Source organism: Rhipicephalus microplus, chromosome X (genome assembly GCF_043290135.1).
Source record: "Rhipicephalus microplus isolate Deutch F79 chromosome X, USDA_Rmic, whole genome shotgun sequence".
Classification (NCBI taxonomy): Eukaryota; Metazoa; Arthropoda; class Arachnida; order Ixodida; family Ixodidae; genus Rhipicephalus; species Rhipicephalus microplus.
This window is the reverse complement of record NC_134710.1, coordinates 215,873,604-215,897,021: the sequence shown is the minus strand read 5'-3', so window position 1 is coordinate 215,897,021 and position 23,418 is coordinate 215,873,604. Positions and strand designations below refer to the sequence as shown.

The following is a 23,418-nucleotide window of genomic DNA, read 5'->3' as shown; positions in this document are numbered from 1 at the left end:
CTATTTCAGCGCAACTGAGAAAATAGAACATCCTAATTAACACACACAAACACAGTATCTTGAACAAAATATTGATCAAATGCATTTGCGCATCAGAAACAGTGGTAGTGATAACACTTAAAAAAGCACTAAAATTAACATGGTTGATATACAATGGTATTATATGTACATTGTTCATTGTTTTGCACTGCACTCACTTTGTTTTGCACTGCATCTGTGATTGGTTGGCCCATCACGGATACAGTGTAAAGCAACGTTTCTAGACTAGGTAAGTTGCAAAACTCCCCGCGTCAGACTACTCGGCACACGGCACCGGGACAGCTTCCGGTTTGGTGGCACTGGCGGTGCAACAAGCTTCCGCTAGCAGACGAAAACGCGTAGTCGTCGTGGCAAGACGCCGTGGCGGCCGTTCTAAAAGAGCTTTACCAACAGTATATTATCGAGATTTGTTGTGCTGCCGCAGAAACTTAATACTGCGTAATATTTAGCGATGTAAGGCAAAAATAGTATAATTATGGCTTTCTGAACTTCAGCCCACAATAAACAATGCTTGGTATATATAGCATAACATACACGAGTCTTTCGGTTAGTTGCTAGTTGGTGTACGTTCGCAATAGATTTTTACACGCGAACAACCCAATTACAATGTCTTGCATCGTCTCCTGTGGCTGTGTTTTTCGTGCTTGAAAATAAATTACAACTATATGGCACAATCCCGTGGCTTTTGTCTGGTTATGTAAACAGCTTTTTTTTTTTCATGTCAGTCACATCCTTTAGCAACTTAGACAGTCGAAAAGCTACGCGTGCGGCCATTATCTTGAGCATGTCTTCTCTCTGCTTCTTCTTGAGTTCCTCTAATGAAACATGTTAACACAGCTTCAGCCAAAGCTTCGAGCAGAGACCGCACTTTGGGATATTGGTGAGGCCTTCGTAGTCATTACTCACGAGTCTGCCTGCTGACGCACTGGGACAACATGAACACACTTTCAGCTTTTCTATGTCCCCCAGAAGTTCTGCCAATTGGGTGATGGTATCTGCGTGGCCCGGCGACTTGGCCAAGCGATGGTGACGGCTGCTAATGGTGACTGTCATGTCTTCTGCGACGACGACACATTTCTCCACAAATGGCGCTTATTTTAGCACTAGAAACACCACAAGACGGCTTGTCTCGTCATTCTCAACAACTTTCCGCCAGCATGCAGCAGGCAAACAAACGTTTTCTGTGTCTTGAAGCAAAATGACGCCACTAGTTGATAGCATGTCGGGACTTATTTCACTGTCTTCGAACTCAGTGCTCGGAGATAGTCTATTCTTTTTCGCCGATGATATTCTGGAAAATACCCCACTCCTCTCGGGCAGCTTTCGCTTCTTTGTCGCGGGCCCCGCGACAAAGGTAAGCGGACAAATTCGGGAATATTCGTGGAACGCATCCTTCGACGAGGTCCCACTTTCCTCTTGCGATTTGTACCTTCTTACCATATGACGTGAGTGAAAGTCTTCGGGATGTCCTTCTCATGAAAGAGCATATCACACACACGTGAGGTTCTGGGCAGTTTCTTATCCGCATGAAGAATAGCGCGGTCACATACCTCTCGCTGCTCAGGTACACGTGGGTACAAAAGAAATGTGGTGTCTCTCATTTCCTGTAGCTACTCTACAGCCAGGAACGCAACATCTGGGCATGATGAAAACACGCAACACATACAAAGCAGGACAGGGCACGCTTAAGCACAAAACTGTTCACGCAGGAAGAAGCCTCCATAGATATCGACGCACTGCAACATGCACAGGCGATGGAGGTTACGGGAATGGTGGTGGTGGTGGTAGTGGTTAGAATGAAGAGGAAAAAGGCACCTAATTTCTGTCTGCCTTCGAGCGATCATGCAGTGAGTGAATCCGGATGCGACAGCAGCGCCCCAGTTGTCGCTGGCAGCGGCGGCGCCGCGCAACACCGCTCAGTTTTGCAACTTAACTAGTTCTAGAAACGTTGGTGTAAAGTGACGACGCCATAATGAGGCGACATGATGGCGTCACAAACTTTGGCATCGTTTACGTCATGGTGATGTCACCACGTGATAACTTTTTCCATCACTCGTACGCACAGGCGTGCTCGCGATGGAGGGGGGGGGGGAGCCGCCTCTTTGGTTTCCTAAGAGGGCGGGGGGCGCAAAGCGATCACACGCATTTATTGACAATATATGGAGGGGGTGCTGCGACACGTGGGTGGTTGGCTCAAAGTCAGCCCCAAACGTTGACATAATAGGTATAAGGGCACGCTGCGGTGAATCTTCACCCCCTCCTCCCTGACGGGGAACCGTGTAACCATGTGTGCACGCCTATGCTCGTACGTGCTGTACGCTTTCTGTAATTGACCGTCGTACGCCGATGGTCAATTTGTGCGTTTCATGAAGAATCTAAGACTTTCGTCCTAAAATATGACGTGTTGTCTGATTTGTCTCCAGTGGATGATGGAAACGTGGTCATCACCTATCTCGCTTACAACTTACGCATATATTTCGAAGAACGGAGCGCATTCGTAAAATTTGCACAAAAAAATGGTACGCAGAGAAACAAGACAAATTAAATAAATGACCTTCATGTTACGAGCGACCATTAGAAAATAAGCGTACGTGGGGCACTATTACTCACGCAGCTTTCGCCGTGTGTTAGAAAAGCGTAACACTCGGCGAATTTTAACGTGTAAGTAACTTTAGGGATTCATTTCGTATACTCGATGTTTCGGGCTTCGTAAATATACATTGTTAGCAATAACTAAATAGTTGGAGTTATGAAAACGGATGACTAATAACAACGGAATATTATTTTCATGTTTTACCTAATTCGAAAATTTTATGCTGATGCGATTCCTCTAGATAAGGACAATCCCGACGCATAAGTGACCCCAAATCGCACCGAAATATACAGTTGCTATACCTATTTAAAACTTATGTTATTACAAGGAACATTTTTGTCAGGCTAGAGCATGTGGGAAATACGCATTTCAACAGTTTCCTAAAGGGACGGAACCTCTTTAGATCCGTAGTTGCTCGACGTAAATTTTTCTGCTGCAAGTGCTGGAGTTTGTATCTTTAATTTAACGCTGTGTGTATATATTTAGGGCACTTTTATAATGTACGTATTTATTCTATAAACATAGAATGTGTTATTCCGGTACTGTTCTTCTTTCGAATGCCTGAATTGAAAAAAAGCTTGACGCATGGCAAACCCTGTTGCTGTAAGCTAGGTCTAAAACAGAATAATTTAAAAGATGTTGCGGTGTTACGGCCGTGTTCTCTTCTAGCTGCTCTTGAAAAGTAGTACCCAGGGCTAGCAAGTTGTCTAATAGAACACATGTGTGTGGCTGCGAACCACCGGCGACTAAAGAGCCCGTAATGCTCACTGCACGCAAGTATTTCAGCTGACTGAAAAAGTAATTTACTTTATTCATTACTCGTATTTCTTGCACGCATGGTGTTATTACTCGCTTGCCCGTGCGATTCAGGTTCTTGTCGTTCTTTCCTTTCATGTTATACGTTTTTGCGCACGCACAGCTGCCTAATCAGCGTACTCGAACTCTATAGAACCAGAACATGACCGCATTTATGCCGTTTCAAAAATCAGTTTTCGCGTTCCCTTGCTGCCCTATACGCAGTAACAAAACAATTAACAATGGGCGAGCTCCATTCTACACCTCATTATTAAAGTTGGGTATACTTTAAGTGCCCTGCGTGCAAATACAGCGCGAAAACTACCGCGCGTAGCAGACGCCACTCACTTTGCGCGCGTTTGAGCGCGGAAAGCCCACATGTCCTATAGAGTTACTGTATATGCTACCTTTAAGAGGGACCATATACAGTAACTCTAACGGGTCCGGCGCCGCAGCGGCGCGGCACGGAAGTTCACCGCAAAAGGTCCACGCGGGAGCTGGCGCTTTGGACACTCCCCATATTCTAGGTCACTCTAACCTTATCGCCTCCGAGAAAGGCGCGCACGCCTTCCTTCGTTTTCGAACTTCCAGATAGCGCTCGTGTCTGACGTGTCTCGATGTGCTCGTTCGCCTTCGCTGCACGGATCAAGGCACTCCACGCAGCGCCTCCAGAATACAATTCACCGAGTTTCTCGCGCAGAACATCAAATAAACGTTTTCTTCACTCTCTCCAGGCGCAAGACTATCTTCGTTCGACGACATTTGCAGTGAAACATGTAGATACGGGGCCAATTTTTTATGGAGGTTTCCAATACGTGCTATTGCACTCAGAATACTGCAAGGCTATCTTAAAAGGGCCCTGCAACACTTCTAGCATGATCAGAAAACGCTGAGGATCGGTAGTCGAGGCTCCCGAAAAAGCGCGAGCCCAATAGCGCTGCACGCGGCCTGGAATTCGCAGTAAATTCTCAATGTCAGCTAAAAATGGCTTTCTCTTATCAACAAATGACGATAAAGGCTGAGAAATCACTTGTCACAGCCATTGTATCAGCCATTGGTTGCTCTGAGCATGGCGCGCTTGGTAGATCGTTACTCGGGCAGCCACCAAAAAAAAAAAAAAAACCGTAACTTGTCCACGTGCGCGCAATCACACTGACAAGCCGCGTATTCAGGAAAAAGAAAACTTCGCGAGGCACGCATGACGTATTTTATTTTCCCGTGCCCTCCCCCCTACTTATAATCCAGGGCTTTTGTCGGGACGAGACAATGTAATTGCTATTTTTATTTTCAGAATTTGGACGTGATTTTATATCTTTATTTATTATTTATTTATCTATCTGGTGTTGTTATTGTTGTTGACTTAACATTGCTGATTGTTTGCCACTGCTGTCGTGCTAAAAGCTAGCTGTGGGCCTTTGTCAAGCTGCCTCTTTTGGAGAGCAGCTTTTACCTGCAGCTGTCCTTCATCAAACTATTGATGAAAAATAAACATCATTATTATTATTCTTATTAATATTTACAGCGTGCGACAAATATTTGCAACTCCACTCGTATACGTATTGGACGGCTTCAAAACATTTTTGCGGTGGTGAATTCGTGAGGCAATAAGCTCCTTCAGTGTATACTCTCAGGTCAATCATCAGGACAATCCTTTGCACAAGATATTATTACATGGTAATGATGCATGAAAACACACCACATATAACGGCTCTGTGCGCATGTATTTAGTTCCCGCTTTCTTGTGTTTCTTTTCGCGCGCGGTCCCACTGGGCAAAATATGACCAAACTGTACTTGTTCAGATTTTGCACATGGAGAGACACATACCTCGGCAAAGGCAAGGTTGTAGTAGGGAACCGCAGCTGACCCCTCGGAAACAGATGCGGCATATGTCGGCGTCGTCGGACTTCCCTTTCTTGCCAGAGGGCCCAGCGGAGGCGGCACTCAGCGAGTCCATACCACCGCAGGCACCCCTGACGCGGCGGCTTCGTTTTCATCATCGTCGCCGCGTGATGATTACACCGAAAAATATGAAAGGCTTGCCTCTTGGTGAATGCTATTCTTTCGCCACGTGTATTTGCTTCGAAGCTGACCGATATCAATTGGGCGCTATGCTTCGCAAAAAATACAACGAACAGAGAGCAAACTGTGAGAAATATTAATGCAACTAAAAACCACCAACGGTAATTAGTACCGGAAAATAAAGAAAAGAACAGGGACATTTTCACACAATTAAGCTTTTCGTTTATCTAAAAAAATTTAGGCATCCCCCCTCTCTTTTCCCCCAAAAACCCACTGCTGCACGATTCATGGCTGATCCCCCATGGTGGGTTGAGCTACAGTAGCCACTGTAGCTGAGCCATCTTGGGTCCAACTAAAACCCCTTAATCCTGGGAAAGTAGCGACACTCTCCTCCATGCGCGCGTTTCCTTCTCGATTCTTCTCGCCCGCTTCACCGTACGCGCGGCGCCATTTTTCGCCGATGCTCCCGCAGGCGCACCGCAGTTTTACACTGCGCCTTGCTCCAAACCAAGCTGCAGAAATTAGGTGCATTTCTCCTCTTCTAACCACTACCACCACCAGATTTCAATGGAGGCGGGTTTTTTGAGGCAGCTTGCGCACCACAGTAGTGCTGAATGTTTTTTAAATGGCAATAACAAATTTAAGAACACTGAAGCAACTGTTTATTAAAGGATTAGGTTCTTTCAAAGGTCTTATAAGTGGGGCATGCTAAATAAATAAGAGTTTTTATGGGGAGTTCTACTATGCGGATGTCTTTCTGCCGCAAGATGACATGCTGTACATTTGCATCTGATCTAGTTCCGCTTGTGACATGTCCATCTGTGTTCAGATTTTTTTCGTGCTTGTGCGCCAGTATACGACGCAGGTACTTACAGCGTCACATATTGCAATGTTTTCGTGGATGCTAGATTGTTTAGCCAGTTGTTCATTTTCTCGGCGTGAAAGTAGCTTTGAGTAGTGGTCTCCAACCTGAATGAGGCCCTTGAGCAATGTCAATACGATTAAGTGTCGCCAACAGTGACTGATATACCACAATAACAGAAACAAAAGAAAATGATTAATTAGAACTGTGCTTTAACGTTGTCAAAAAAACTAGTGATCGGGTTACATATGAGAGGAGAAACTCTGCCCCAGGAAGGTCATCACAATCTGAACGTCGATAGCGCGACCAAAAAATCCTATCCGAACTGACTGATCAGAAGTACCTATGTGATACTGGTATTAAAGATAATATAGTTTCTTATTGGTGAATGGAAGACATGCTAATGCAGGCGTGACCGAAACGACTGCGGCCACGGTCTCCTTGAGGATGGCTCACTTTCGCTATCACTGTTGCTATAGCATCTTTTTTGCGTTGCGCCTCTGCATTTTTTTCCTTCTTTCGATAGACCACATCTCTTTAATAATTTTTGTGTGTTATCCCCCCCCCCTAAAAAAATGCCCTCATGGAAATGAGAGCCAATTAGTGTCATCTCTATTCATCCATCCATCTGTTTTCTCTAACAAACGTTTTCTTAAACGAATCCTAACAGTCACAAAACGCGCGATCGAGAAGCTGTGTCATCCCACGTAATTGTTCGCAGTGAAAGCAGACTACAGTTGTGCATATTAGACGAATGCCGAGGTGCGTGCGAGATGATGCAGTACGATATGCATACTTTTATTAGTTTTATTTATATATTCAGACATACTGCAGACCAGAATTTCGCTCCAGGCAGGAGGGGCATAAGAAACATCAAGTGATTCGTAACAGCAAAAAAAGTACCTATACGTTAACAGAGGTCACATGTCTGTGAAACAGCAACAAAATTTATAAAATGTTTTAACACTCTAATCCCCAAGTAGATAACTTTCCAGTGATAAAAGCAAATTGTCAGCCGAAAAATCTCATGAGGCAGTGAATTCCAGTCATCAACTGTTATGGAAAAATAAGTGTATTTGAAAGCATAGTTCGTGCAAATATGGGTGCTAAGGATCGATCATGCTTACGACGGTTATTCCTGGCAGTGGCTGGCTGAACGCAACAAGGTACATTTAAGGCAACTTTCCCTGACATAACTTTGTACAAAATGTTAAACGATTCAACTTTTTTCTTGTTTCTAACAAAGGAATTCAACATATTTGATGACAACTCCAGTTTGAAGCAATGCACAAATAGCCGAGAAAAAAAATCACAGCATATCCACGAGGTGAATGATGACGAGTGGGGCGAATCGCGCGGACAGACAGATGCACAGACGGACGGACAGACACATAGACGCACGGAAACATGTACGGACTGACGGACGCCTCATCCCACTCATCATCATTCGCTCCGTGGATATGCTACGACACCGTTTTTATTGACATCCTTTGCCATGCAACTGGCTATATGCGACGACTACGAGAACACGGGACATACGACCCCCCTTTAAAAACTAGTATGTCGATAAGCAGGCCGAAACAGTACTTCAAGTGCAGCATTCGGCGATGATTTCATACGAGCAAGAAGAAAGGTGCCTTGCCTCACAAAGAACATTGATCTTTGTCGGAACGAAGTTTTTTCGGCCGATGTTGTGCAGCCACTGCTGCTTGCGCAAGCCATCGCGTTTACCTTGGGGTATCATAAAGAGTGCGTAACCATTTTCACTTCGGTTGTTGCAGTCATAGGCGCAACAGCACGGCATAGCGTCCGCACAAAGCACGCGCTACGTTTGTTATGTGGAGCATCGGCGAAAAATGGCGCGAACGAAAAAGAAAAGCACAAGCAAACTGCAAGATTCACGCGTCTTTAAGGGCAACCGCGAGGGAGCCCAATCATTGTGCAGAAAAAGGGTCGGAGACCGGAAGGCCGCGAAGGGAGAGAGGAGGGAGAGAGGAGGTCGCGGCGGTGGGTGCAGTGAATGGCTTTAGGTCCAACCAACTGCCGTGAATGCTGAGCAAATTGCACAGCTTGTAATGATTCCCGTTCATAGAGTTCCCACTGCTTCATTTACCAAAGCGTCAATGATCGAGGTAAGCATGTAGGGTTCCCCGGCACGACTATTTATTTATTTTTTATTTGAACATACTGCAGGCTTTTCACGGCCCATGCAGGAGTGGAGACAAGAAGATACATGCTAAGCATCGAAAGAAAATACATACCGGAAGAACAAGGAAGAAGATACAATGTCAAACAGTGAATAATTCAAAATGAACACACTGTATTCTGTTCATAAATGATTGAATAGTGTTACAGCACACGATAGTGTTGTCAAGTCTTTTCCAGTGGTGGATAGCTGACGGAAATAGGGAATCTTGTAAGAGATATTTGCAAACTCGGTGCGCGATAAGCGCGCTACTTTTTGCTGCGCTTTAGAGACTTCCTGCTTGTTACGGCAGTTGACTTGCCGTGACAGGAGGAGAGGTTGAGGAGTGTTCCCAAGGGGACACTGGAATGTGTTCTTTAGCGCTACCCTTCCAATAACGCCTAGAAGACGATTGTGGCACTGCATGCAGGGAGCAGGCGGTCCATCTGTGTAGACCCCGGCGACAGAGCACGGCGAGCAGTGGCTTGTTGGGCGTGAAGCGTTGGACACACAACAAATGCGCAGTCGTTTTATCTGCCCCACGCGTGGGAGTCGCTTGCTGGATTCCGTGCCGACCGGTTGTGCGCCCGCGCGCTTGTGACCTTCGGCGTCAGCGTAGCTCTGGCCGACTGGGCTCGCCCTACGTCACCTCCTGCCGCCGACGACCTTCGACGACAGTGTAGCTCTGACTTACTGGACCTGCTCTACGCCATCTACAGACGCCGACAAGATCTCTCGCAAGTGTACCCCGTCCTCGGGCTCCAGTGACCGTGCTTCCATCTTTCCTGTCTCTCCTATCCCCTCATTTTGTTGTTGCTTCTTCTTCCTCTTTTCTACACCTTTACTCCTACCCTTTTTATCCCTCCTCACCCCCATCCCCTAGTGAGCTACTGTGGCGGTGTCGCTCACTGAATCAGACAATAACGGGGCTCACTTTTCTCTTCCTTTCTCTTTCTTAAGAATCACTCAGTCCCACGCGCAGTGCGTGTAGATGACTCGAGGCTCTGCAAGCCGTTGACGCCGGGCAGAGCAGGACAGGAGTAGCCGATGCGTAAATGCAGTAGGAGGGGCTGTTAGGAATGAGGGGTCGAGACATGCCACCCCGTTGGTGACTGTGGTGACCTTGGGTAGTGTGCTCCTGGCTGGAGCCAAGAGTAGGTAAAAAGAAGCGTTTATGTACATAATGTACATGGTGCCGTTGTCAGATAGGAAGGAGACGCGGCGCTGAAGCGCTTTGTCCCAGAGTCTCACTTTACTCGTCAACCCATTATGATCCGTACGTCTGTCCCAGCACCTGCCCCCCCCCCCCCCCGGTCGTGTGAGGGGGACGTTTTGTTTCGGGCAGACGGCCATGCCCTGGCAAGGGGGCCACCGCTCGGCGCCAAACACACGCGGCCTGCCTCCCGGCGTACAAGCCAGGGAGACCCGACAAAGGGACTACCCTTCGGCGAAGCAACTTCGGTCACGACACACAAAGTAAACGTACCCTGGCAAGGTGGGCTATCGCAGCGCGGGAGGTGCGCTGCGGTCATGGCCCGTCCCCTGACCGCTAGGGCCCAGTGAGACTGGACACAGGGACTACCCTGTGTCGAGACTACCCTCGACACATCTCATAAAACTTCTTTGCACCTAGGCGCTGCCACTCTCGGTGGAGAACGAACCAGACCTCTTTTTGTACTTTTGTGAGCACTTGGTGAAGCCCGGGTCGTTTCCCATCAAAGACGACACAGCACTATGCCACCCACACTTGGTAGGAGCACTCAACAAGCAGAAGCACGTACTGCTTAGCCGCTTGTCCCGACAGGGGTTGTAGAAAACGAACGGTGTTGAAAGGAACACTGGGGTGGCCAAACAAGCTAGCTATCCTTCGATGAAGGGCGGCTGGTAGTGCGCACTGGGAAAACACGTGAACCAGGTCCCCTATACTGCCACAAAAGGGGCACGTTCCTCGTTGAGGAATTCTTGTGAAGGGCCTGAACTTTAGGAGCAGGCACCCTCTGGCCAGGCGATACATAAATGTAGCACGCTTGGCGTCCAGGAACCTGGCAGTAATAAACCACCAGTTAGGACTTTGGCGGTACACGTCAAATGCTACACAGTTTGCAGGTAATTCTGGGGTAAGTCTATCAACTAACTCATGGAGTTTGATCAATACTAAATCTATCTCGGGGTCGACCTCTTGGAGACGGGCCAAAGTAGGAGCAGCCCCTGCATAGAAGGCGTTCCCGCCCGAGGCACCGAATTCGAAAATGCCCCAAGCGAGAACAGCCTCAGCCGCGTGCTCAGAAAATACGACGCAAAGCTTCTAGCAAGGAGCATATCTGAATCGAGAGCTACCCGCGTCCATCTAACGTGTAACGACGTGGTCACAACGCTAAGGTCAGGAATACCTAATCCTCCTTCGTCCCTACGCAACTTCAGCGCGGGGCGCGACACAAACGGAGAGGCACGACTCCAAAGAAAACCGAAAAGCTTCTTTTCCAGAAGAACCTTGGTATGGGGCTTAACTGGCATAACCAAACCTACGTACGTAAGAAAACTAAACAAGAGTGATCGAATTATCGTGTACCTAGCTGTAAGCGGACAACACAAGGCACCAAGTTCCCCAATCCTGTCGATCAGCTTTTACCTTGCTAACCGCCAGTGTTCGGTAGTGTAACGTCAAACAACACAAAACAGATGAATCACACCCTAACGTCTCTGCAATTGTGTTTTACACCCTAAGTCTTCCCAAGATTCCCTGCAAAGGAAGACAATTGAGTCCTGGTGTCACAGAACGAGCGCTCAAAAAGGGCGCGCCGCCAAATTCTCGCGACGAACCGCCAGAGTGACGCCGCGAGGTCAACGAAAAAGAAAGAAAAAGAAAACAAATATATAAAGGCTCCCCGGACGCGCGAGCCTCTCCTCTCGGAAGCGTGGCTTCGCCGATGAACCTCCTCACCCCACATCGGCGGCCGAGCAAGCCCTGGAAATTTCTAGAAGGAAAGGGGCGTGTTATGCCGGGTTGAGTCATCTGTCGGGGACGGCCCTCGTACAGTCTCGCGCCTTCCCCCAGCCTCCGCTGCGCATCGCGCCGACGAAATGATGAGAACTTTCTGGAATGTCGCGCGGAAGGTATTTAACCGAGCAGCGGAGATGAGAGATCAGGAGAAGACGGAAGTTAGCGCCAGAGCGCGTAGGGTATACCGCCGTGTAGTCGGCGAAGGTTTTGTCCGTAGAGACAAAGCGGGAGAAGAAGATGATTTCCACCTGAGGGGTGACGACTCGAGCTACAGGCAAGAGTGTGTGTTTACCGCTATCGAGCGAAGACGCGTGGCAACAGCTGCATGTGTGAAGCCGACGTGTTTCCGGCGAAGAAGTTTGAAGCTTGGAGAGTGGCCAATTGAAGACGCGAGGTTTCCTGGAAGAGAAACTTCGAGGGCCGCGGAACGACAACAACGCTGGACTTTGAGTGAGTGATTCTCGGAAGAGTATCATCTAGACTTTGGTTCCAAGAACTTTGGACTGAATAGGTTTTCTATCTCTTTAGTCTTTAAGTGTCTTGGTTGTTCAATGCATGCGACTGCATTGTAGTGCGCATTGTTGTCTGTGTCCGTTGTTTCAAGTGTGGCTGATTGTACTGTGTAGTACGTTGTTTGTTTGGTGACATATTGTACTCAACTATTGTGGAGTGTGCATACTTGTGTGTGTTGTTTTCGATCTGCCATTATTGAGAATATAATTCTGTTTTGTTTATCAACTCTCGTCTCTGACTTGCTCTTTGGGCCACAGCCGGCGTCCGCTGGCGCGCCAAAAAGGACCACTTCTAAATTGTCCACGCTTTCGTGGTGCGGTTCGGGGGGCCGATACTCCGGCCCTTGGAATTAGCCCGGCGATCGCCTCCCTAATTAACGGGACCGGTGTGACACCTGGTCCCTCCAATAGGATCGTACTCATCCACTCCACCCTCGAAAAGGCAGTAAAAACCACTTCCAGGAAAGGGGGAAAGGCACGTGCCGATCGTGGAGCAGCACACACAATATAGGCACTGCGCCATGCTCCTGACTGGGCTGCAGAAATTAGGTGCCTTTCTCTTCTTCTAACCACTACCACCAGTACACACAATACGCGAGGTGATAGCAGGCACCACTCACCCATTCCACGTGCACGCGCAGAGTTGACAACCGGTTGACCAGGTTTCAGGTTGACTCATCCAGCGCTGCTAGCACCTCGCTGGCCCCGAAGACAAGAATGCACCAAGGCAGGGCTGCTGACCTAGGAATGTGGAAAACGTTTTCGCGGAACAAGTCCAGCTGTGCGGCCTATTGTCCGGTGGGACCCGAGCAACACAGAGGTGGCGGCAGCTCAGGCTATAATTGTCCCTCTGGGCAGTCCATCGGTCAGGCATGTCTAAAAGGTTTTCAGTCCGCGAGCCGACGGCTTAGCAGAACTTGCAGCACACTGCTACAGTGCTCTAGATCACTATACCGCTACTGTAGTTAAACCTGCTTTGGAATGTCACTCTATACAGGACGACGATTTCCGGTAGAGCCGTGACTCCTTCTTGAAAAAACCCCCGTCGGGCAGCCAGGTCGGCGGTTCTATCTATAGTCACGGCCAAGCGCAGGTGCAGTCTAGCCTGACCGTGCAATTCGCGGCGAGGTCGGGCTACAGGTGACAGCACCGTGCCCGCGCAAGTGTGGATGGCGGTCGGCGGCGCGTATGCATTGATTGATTTGGGGGGTTTAACGTCCCAAAACCACCATACGTTTATGAGAGACGCCGTAGTGGAGGAAATTTTCACCACCTGAGGTTCTTTAACGTGCACCCAAATCTGAGTACACGGGCCTACAAAATTTCCGCCTCCATCGGAAATGCAGTTGGGCGGCGCGTATGCAAATACTCGCAGCGGTGCTTCATTACGTGCGGTCGGATTGTCAGCGGATAAAATGCGTTGATTACTGTTTACTGTTAATATCTACGCTCTTCACCGAGTCAGTGCCCGAAGCCTATGCAACGTTTACAATACTCGCGAGTAAAACGCATTCTGTGTTTCTTGAGGACGCTCGCTCTGAGTGACTCTCTTCACGCTTTCACACTAAATCACGCCTTTGCAGTGTTGTTTTTACGTGGTTAGCTTGTGTTCCGCCTGCTACGCACTGCTGTAACGTGACTGAACCACTTATTTACATCTTTGTAATCTGCATAGGGAGAAAGAAAGATCGTAGAAAGCCCGCATATCTGTGCGATTAGCTCAGTGTACCACCGTTCGCACCTTATACGCACTTTTTTTTTCTCACTCTGATCACCATGAAATGTGGGACAGTCGACAAGTATAGTCAGGAAAGTTTAGTGGCCGATGGCGCTTTGCGCTTGCAGTGTACAAGCCGCAGGACACGCGTTAACAGTCGCCGTGGCGAGAACACGATACTGCTCAAGGTTGCAACACTTCATTGTCTGTGGCATAACCAAACGCAGTACAGCCCATTGCAAAGGCGCGGCGGGAAAGCAAATGGGCTTATCCACGCCACGGGCGTAAAAGTACTACACAGGGTGCCACGAGCACGTCAGCACGTCTCCGTGGTAAAGGTGATTCACGGAGACACCGGTACCAAGGCCCGGTTGCTCGAGCAAGGGCAAAGGTGCTCGCGTTGGCTTCGGAGGGAGACGGGCTTTGCCCACACGCTACACTGCGTTTACCGCGTGTAGACACGTGTTCCTGCACCAGTAAAATATAAATGTTGTATAAGAAATGGCTCAGCAGAAAGCTTTCGTTGATATATTACGTGCATGACAGTGCTACAACAATCTGGCTACGCTACTATGCTGCGAATAGAAAAGCATATGCGAGAACTAGGGCATTTGCGCGGCCATGTTCAACTGTTGGCATTTCTGTGCAATCATAAACCATAACATTGTTAGCTTTGCTATCGCAGATACAAGTTTCACATGTTTTTGTGTTGAAATTATTTAGATTTAAGTAAACATTTATTATCATCATCATCAGCCTGACTACGTCCACTGCAGGACAAAGGCCTCTCCCATGTTCCGCCAGTTAACCCGGTCCTGTGCTTGCTGCTGCCAATTTAAACCCGCAAACTTCTTAATCTCATCTGCCCACCTAACCTTCTGTCTCCCCCTAACCCGCTTCCCTTTTCTGGGAATCCAGTTAGTTACCCTTAATGACCAGCGGTTATCCTGTCTACGTGCTACATGCCCGGCCCATGTCCATTTCTTCTTCTTGATTTCAGCTATCATATCCTTAACCCCCGTTTGTTCCCTAATCCATTCTGCTCTCTTCTTGTCTCTTAAGGTTACACCTACCATTTTTCTTTCCATTGCTCGCTGCGTCGTCCTCAATTTAAACTGAACCCTCTTTGTAAGTCTCCAGGTTTCTGCTCCGTAGCTAAGTACCGGCAAGATACAGCTGTTATTGCTGTGTTGGGGGCTGGCTGGTCCCAACGAAGCAGAAGGAGAAGACGGCCGACGGAGACGTATGCGGCCGTCGGGGACGCCGACCAGCCCGAACACGCGGGTTGGCGCGAAACGCCGAAGAAAAGAACAACAACCACACTCCACGGTTACCCAACACAAACTGCCTTTATTTTACAGTCGCCTTGAAATCCTAGATGCCAGAGCGGCGCCCCCTGGCATCCTCACATGTTAATCCGAAACCGAAAACCCAGAACACAACAATCATCCCCTCCTCGAAAAAAGCACACCTATACACTGTTTATATTTATACATGCTCGATACCAGCATATTTTACAAGGTATGTACATTAGAACACATAAAAATTCAGAGCACGGCACACCGAACTCACACACTACAAGTCCTGAAAATGCACTGACAAACAAGAAAAAATGTACACAACTGTTCGGAACAAGAGCTCTACATCACGTAGTCTTCGAACTGACGCGGCTTCTGCCGCTTCCGCTTAGGGCGGGCCCTTTTGGGTGTAGAATCAGGGGTCTCTGCACCTTGGTCACTTCTGCTCTGATGTGACACATCAAGAGCAGTGGAAGATCGTGAAGGCTCTGAACGAGCGTTAAAATTTGCGGTCTCATCAGAGCTCACAGCATGAGCTTCGGAAAAATTTTGCGGACCCGAGTCCGGTTCAACGGTCTCAGCCGAATTTGAAGGTTCGAAGTGAACCGTATGACTTGGTGTACTTGAATCAGCGACACCGACTGGTAACTCCTCCCCCCTTGAAGAAATGCCTGTACATGGAGGCCACATGTAATAATCTGATGGATAGTTGAAAGGCGTGGACGGAACGTGATTGGGAAGACTTTTAGGTGTTGAAGGCGAATCCGTATGAAAAATAACAAGGCGCGAAGCATTCCAGATGTTACTATCACTTAAGCGAATCGAAGTGGGGCTAACCTGGCCCAAGACTTTGTAAGGACCCCGATACTTGGGGCGCTTGCCTGGCACACGAACCTTGACTAGATCGCCAGTGCGAACTTTGGACTGCTTTGCACCTCGACGGGTGTCGACATACCTTTTCATTGCTTGTTGATGAGAAAAAACCCTGGTACGGATTTGATCAGGAGAAGACACTGCTATGTTACGAGGCAAGGAGACTATGTCGAGAGCAACTCGCGGTTGCCTACCGTGGAGAAGTTGAGCAGGAGACACTCCCGTGGTGCCTTGTGGTGTGAACCTGTACGAAGCTAAACATTCAGTCAAGACTTGCTTGAGGGGACGGTGCTCTAATTGGGAGATCTGGATATGTTCCTTCAGAACGCGATTAAAGTGCTCGATTTGCCCATTTGATTGGGGATAGAAAACTGATTACCTCAAGTGCCGAATTCCTCGTTGTGAAAGAAAAGCCTCGAAATGTTGGAATTGAAACTGGGGACCATTGTCCGTAACTATGGCATCAGGAAAACTTTCCCGGCTGAAGATTGAAGACAGAAACTCAATGATGACCTCAGAAGTAACCGTATGTGTGGAACAAAGCTCTGGCCATTTGGAATGGTAGTCGATGAGAGAAACAATGAACCGGGCATTTTGCGGAACATTATGAAGAGGACCGATGATGTCCATGCCGAGTTTCTGCCAAGGCCGATCAGGCCACTGGACTGGCTGCAACGGAGAAAATGCAGGTTTGGCAGACTTGTCAGCTGCCTGACATATATGGCAGTTGTAAACTGCATGCCAAACCTGCTTGTCTAAGGCTGGCCACCAGTACCTGTCTCGGAGATTAGCTTGTTACGGAAAGAAGCAGGGGGAATCACGCGTTCATCGCGGAAAAGCAAGTCCTCGATACAAGACAGTTCCTGTCGGACTGCGAAGTAAGGCAAGAATTCAGAAGCAAGAGCACATCTGGAAGGCCATCCTTCACGTAAATATTTGAGAACTTGAGACAAAGTGGAATCTACAGCTGTAGCTGCCTGAAGCTCAGCTTTAGTAATGCAGGAAGTAACTAATGAAACAACTTCCTCATCCCGCTCTTCAGTAACCGGTATCTGAAGAGGAAGGCGCGACAGTGCATCAGCAACCACGTTATCAGAACCTTTACGATATTGAACACTGAAATTATAATACATGAGTTTGGCACACCAACGGGAAATGCGAATGGGGCGGCGGCCTTCGGATCCTGCAGAAAGAAGAGCAACAAGTGCTTGGTGATTTGTACGTAATGTGAAGTGCCGGCCCCACAAGTAAACATGCCATTTCTCACAGGCAAAAAGACACGCGAGAGCTTCACGCTCTCCTACTGAATATCTGCGTTCAGCAGGGGTCAATGTACGAGATGCAAAAGCGATAGTGATCAGCTGATCACCTCCGAGTTGTTGAAACACTGCTCCCAGTCCAACATCGGACGCATCCGTCGTGATGACGATGGGAAGCTTCTCATTGAAAATACTAACAGCTGGCTTTGAGGCCAGTATTGACTTAACTCGAATGAAGCTCTGCTCAGCTTCAGCTGACCAGTTAAAAGGCTGTGCTTGACAAAGTAGAGTATGCAGTGGTTCAACAACATCAGCATAGTGAGGAACAAACTTGGCATAATAACCTACAAGACCTAAAAAAGATTGCAAGGTTTTGGCATCAGTAGGCCGTGGGGCATTGACAATGACCTGAACTTTAGATTCAACAGGTGTCAAGCCGCGGGAACTGACATTATGTCCTAGAAAATGTAACTCATTCACAGAAAAAAATGCACTTGTTATTAAGTTTCATACCACATTCACTGATGCGGTTGAGAACAGTATGCAAGTTAGCATCGTGCTCTTCGCGAGTACGTCCCCACACCAGAATATCATCCAAGTAACAAAGGGCGCCATTACAACCCTTAAGAATAATTGACATCATTTTCTGAAACACTGAAGGGGCAGATGCAAGCCCGAAACACACGCGGCGAAACCGAAACAAGCCTTCGTGCGATACAAATGTGGTTAAGTTTCTACTGCACTCAGAAAGTTCAACTTGGTGATAAGCGGACGCGAGGTCCAGCTTGGAGAAACATACCGCTCCGGAGAGCTGATGAAGCAGTTCTTCAATGTGAGGAAGTGGAAACCCGCCTACGACGATCGCCTTGTTTGGTTCTCGTAAGTCGACGCAAAGTCGAAGGGATCCATCTTTTTTCTTGATGACGACCAGTGGAGAAACCCAGTCGGAAGCAGAGACTTGCTCACGGAGAAGAAGAGGAATGCGGCGCAGCTTGGCACGCACAGGGCACACACCTGGTCGACGCATCACTTTATGCACAAAACCGCGCACACAGCCCAGTTCACGGGTGAACAGGTGGTGGAATTCAGAAGGCGCGTTGGCCGGAAGATCATCTTGGACGTCGACTTGAGCACACGTCATAGACGCCCCGACGATGTTGATGGACAAAGCCCTGATGGCATCACGTCCCAAAAGCGAGCTGCCATTGGCAGTTACATAAAAAGTAATGGAAGCAGTGCGACTGCGATAGGAGACCTGAGCTGTAAAATGACCTAAAATAATTAAATGGAGGAGCCCTTTTGAAGCGTGCGGCAGCGGACGTTTTGCGAAGCTACCCCGGTGAAAAGCCGATGGGGGATCATATCGTCCTCGAGCGCGCCGAAGCCGCACGACGCGGCGAGCGTTCGAAGAGAAGTAATGAACTCGGCGACTGGCTCGCCCGGCAATTGTCGCCTTTCTTGGAATTTTACACATGCGAGATAATCGCACGAGACATCTTTAAAATGCTCATCGAAAAGAGCAACAGCATTCTTGAAGGCATCGCCCGACGCTGGCGTCGGCGACGCGTTGGTGGCTTCCAAAGTATAGAAGAGCTTTAACCCGGCAGGGCCCAACGCGTTGAACAGCAGGGCCTTGCGACGCTCGGGCTTGCTGGCGTCCTCCCCGACCGCGTCTGCGTAGGCCTGAAACACCAATTTCCAGTCCGCCCATGGAAGTGGCGGGTCTCCGGGCGAATGAAGAAATAGGGGAGGTGGAATAGGAGACGCCATTTCAAGCAAGAAGAATGGAGAGGTGTAGACGAGAAGAAAATGACGCCAGTACACTGAAGACGAAGGCAGAGGCGGCGTAGCTGAATGAAGAAATGAAGCGACGCAGCACGCAGCAGCCACCTTGCTGGGAACAAGAGCGTCTAGGGTTATCAGGGTAGGTCAGTTACAAGCAAGAAAAAGACGAACACGGAGAACGAAATGGGTTCTTACAGGTCCTCGTCGCCATTGCCGTGTTGGGGGCTGGCTGGTCCTGACGAAGCAGAAGAAGAAGACGGCCGACGGAGACGTACGTGGCCGGCGGGGACGCCGACCAGCCCGAACACCCGGGTTGGCCCGAAACGCCGAAGGAAAGAACAACAACCGCATTCCACGGTTACCCAACACACACTGCCTTTATTTTACAGTCGCCTTGAAATCCTAGATGCCAGAGCGGCGCCCCCTGGCATCCTCACATGTCAATCCGAAATTGAAAACCCAGAACACAACAGTTATATACCTTCCTCTTAAGGGATAGTGGCAATCTACCTGTCATAACTTGAGAGCGCTTGCCGAATGTGCTCCACCCCATTCTTATTCTTCTAGTTACTTCAGTCTCGTGGTTCGGCTCTGCGGTTATTACCTGCCCTAAGTAGACATAGTCTTTTACAACTTCAAGTGCACTATTACCTATCTCGAAGCGCTGCTCCTTTCCGAGGTTGTTGTACATTACTTTCGTTTTCTGCAGATTAATTTTAAGACCCACCTTTCTGCTCTCCCTGTCTAACTCCTTAATCATGAGTTGCAATTCGTCCCCTGAGTTACTCAGCAATGCAATGTCATCGGCGAAGCGCAGGTTACTAAGGTATTCTCCATTAACTCTTATCCCTAACTGTTCCCATTCTAGGCTTCTGAAAATGTCCTGTAAGCACGCGGTAAATAGCATTGGGGAGATTGTGTCCCCCTGCCTTACATCCTTCTTGATTGGTATTCTGTTGCTTTCTTTATGAAGCACTATGGTAGCAGTTGATCCCCTGTAGATTTCTTCCAGAATGTTTATATATACTGCATCTACGCCCTGATTCCGCAGTATCTGCATGACGGCTGATATTTCTACTGAATCAAACGCCTTCTCGTAATCTATGAAGGCTATGTATAGTGGTTGGTTATACTCTGAGCATTTCTCTATTACCTGATTGATAGTATGAATGTGGTCAATTGTTGAGTAGCCTGTTCGAAATCCTGCTTGTTCCTTTGGTTGATGGAATTCTAATGTTTTCTTTACTCTGTTAGCAATTACCTTTGTAAATAGCATTGTATACTACAGAGAGCAAGCTGATCGGCCTGTAATTCTTCAAGTCCTTGTCATCTCCTTTCTTATATATTAAGATGATGTTAGCGTTCTTCCAAGACTCTGGTACTCTTTTCGTCCGGAGACACCTCGTAAACAGGGTGGCTAGTTTTTCTAACACAATCTGTCCTCCATCTTTCAGCAGATCTGATGTTACCTGATCCTCACCAGCAGCTTTGCATCTTTGCATGCTCTCCAAAGCTTTTCTGACTTCTTCTATCATTAGTGGTGGGGTGTCATCTGGGTTACTGCTAGTTCTTATAGTATTAAGGTCGTGGTTGTCCCGGCTACTGTACAGAACTCTGTAAAACTCCTCCCCTATTTTAACTATCCTATCCATACTGGTAGTTATTTTGCCTTCTTTGTCCCTTAGTGCATACATCCGACTTTTGCCTATCCCAAGTTTCCTCTTCACTGCTTTGATTTCCTCTTCGCCTGTGCCTATATACCATGTTGTAGGCTTAAAGCGTAAAACGCTGTTTTAGGACACCCGAATCAAGGCTGCCATGAAGAATAACCGGCAGCCGCTCCGAATTGTCGGAAGGGTGCACAGCTTCAGTAGCATTTACGTGCCAATGTTTGTACTAAGCACGCACATTTTGGAGATGTACGCACCGGTGCTGTTATATCTTTAGCGTGCCATAGACAACAGCAGTACGCACCACCAAATTGCACGTGCATGTACATAGAGTAACTATACATGCTACCTTCATATACAGTAATTCTGCGTGTACAAGTATTGTAACGCTGTATAGCGACGACCATGCCATGTATCTTGGTCGAGCCCGCACCGAGTGCAAATGGATGGATGGATGAAAAACTTTTGTTAGGGTCCTGAAGGATTCCACCCCCGTTTTATAGGGGTAGGATCGATGGCCGCTCCCACGTAGGGACGAGAGGCCCAGCCTCACACCACCGCATCGTGGGCCTCCTGGACAGCCTATGAGAACCGGACTCGTGAGCATTAAATAAAAGAAGGTTTCGGAAAATTTTTCATTTTTTCTTTGTAAAGAGGGCCACCACCAGAGCATGTGGTTAAAATCAATGAGATTGTGGCAGTCCGGACAAAGTTCTGAAATATTGGAGTAATGGTATAGGTTACGAGGATAGGGTATGTTACCGTCTGAAGCATGCGAAGAGAAATTGCCCGTGGCCTAGACAACTTTTCGTGTGGCAGTGTAAAGGACCTAAGGCCTAATTGATAGTGCTTCGTGATCTCGTTGAAGGTAGTCAAAATGTCCCTGAAATGAAGGTAGGGGGCTTATTCCTCTGTCTGAGAAGCACAAGTCGCGGCGCGGTAAGTGAAGCCTCGCGCCTTGGAGTGGGCTAGCTCGTTGACATTGGGAAGGCCCCCCGACCTTCAAGCCAAGGTGAGCAGGGAACCAAAAAATAGTGTGGTGAGTGAGTTCCTTGTGAGCGAGAGTTCTAAAAACTTCCTTGCACACGGAACCAGAAGCGAAGGCCCTAGCAGCGGATTTAGAGTCCGCATAAATATCAGTCCTTTGTGGATCAAGGAGAGCTAGTGCAATGGCCATCTGTTCTGCTTTGTAAGAAGAGGTGGTTCGAACCGACGCTGAGGATAAAATCTGACCATTAGTACCTACAAATACTACTGCAAAGTGAGCGGAAACGCTGTACTGGGCGGCATCAACAAAGCATGAAGCAGACGAGTGGGTTTGAGCTTGAGCTAAAAGAGAGGAGGCTCGAGCGATACGCCTGCCCATGTTGTACTGTGGATGCATATTTCGTAGAAGGGGACACACTTTGATGCGAGAGCGTATATAATCATCAGGTGGCATAATTTGCACTTCGAGCGTCAGGGAGTTGACTCCAGTGTCAATCAGAATCTTTCTCCTTGCTGGTGTGATCGAAAGCCTGGCAACCTGTGTCGTTTGTTGAGCCTTAATAATTTCTTCAAGCGTGTTGTGGACTCCAAGTTTCATAACGTTCTTAGTGCTTGTGCACATAGGAATTCCAAGAACTTTCTTGATGCTTTTCCTTATGAGGATGAAAGGTACATAATGCTATACCTTGTATCGCAAATCCGCCATCTTGGCCATCAGAGATGAAGACAAAGACGCTTTAGCTACAAAACTTGATTGCATAAAAAAATCACAGCATATATCCACGGGGTGAATTATGATGAGTGAAGCGAAGCGGCCGTCGGTCTTTCTGTCTGACGCTACCTACTCGGGCTAGAAACGCATACCACGTTTCTTCTGACAGAGGAACGCCGCGGCGAACGGGAGTCTTGGCTGCACGGTATAAGAAAAAAAAACTGTATTCTTTTAACACTGGGTTCTCACGTGCGAAACGCCGTTATGGACGCTACGCAATGCATTAATTGCACTTCCTAACGATTCCCTTTGGGAAAGTGGGGCCGTTTGTCCATCTTTCTGTCTATCTGTGGATATGCTGGGCTGCCTACGCCACCGGAAGGACACGGGATTTCCACCGACCAGTGGTTTTCAAAGGGGGGTCCGCGAAGCCATTTTTATGATCCGCGAAACCCTCACCCGCATTTCTTTCAAGGGTGATTGTGCTACGTATTGATGAACTGTCCAAAATGAAGTGATGTGGCACGTTTGTTTGATGTTTTTAGTAGCAATAAAAGGCACCTAGCTGTTTCACGCTCCAGTTGCGGTTATTTACTTATGTACCCCTACCCTCCGTTGCAAGGGGTCCGCCACCACTTCCATTAGTTCACAAGAAGTCCCCGACACATCAATGGCTGAGAATCACTTCCACAAACCAGAAGAAAACGCCAGGCTTGCGTGGAATGTGCAGCACAGTCACAGCAAAAGCTGAAAGAGGTACGCCACTGGAAGGACGCAGGATCACCCTAGACCATAAGAAAACGCCAGGCCTGCGCAGAACGCGCAGCACAGTCACACCGAAAGCTAAGAGAGCGGTCTGTTTTGCTAGAGCCATTTAAAACCCTCTTTGCGTAACTGCTACCAATAGACTAGTAGGGTACCCACTACGGCATAAATTATCATTTTTGTGTAGTATATGCCAGCATTCATTATGCTATCCTTCGTCATTCTTCGGAGAAGCGTGGTATCCATTATAAACTTGCTAGGAATTTTGTGCACTTTTTTATGCAGTGTCTGACGATGAAGAATTATGCCTGAAGTGGGTATTTGCCACAGTTAATAGGTAACCAA

The 23,418-nt window shown here is 48.0% G+C and overlaps 1 protein-coding gene across 2 annotated transcripts in view; it reads right to left on the bottom strand.

Moving 5' to 3' along the window:
* Positions 1-19,389, bottom strand: part of LOC119187389 (E3 ubiquitin-protein ligase MARCHF2-like) — a 43,199-nt gene extending 23,810 nt beyond the window's left edge. Inside the window, exon 1 of one of the 2 annotated variants that reach the window (XM_075878618.1) lies at positions 19,135-19,389. In XM_075878618.1, coding sequence (XP_075734733.1) covers positions 19,135-19,150 — 16 coding nt within the window. In that variant the 5' untranslated portion in view covers positions 19,151-19,389. Of the gene's footprint in view, positions 1-5,252; positions 5,589-19,134 lie in introns of those variants that run through there. The other variant, XM_075878617.1, reaches the window with a different exon arrangement.
* Between the last annotated feature and the right edge of the window lie 4,029 nt (positions 19,390-23,418).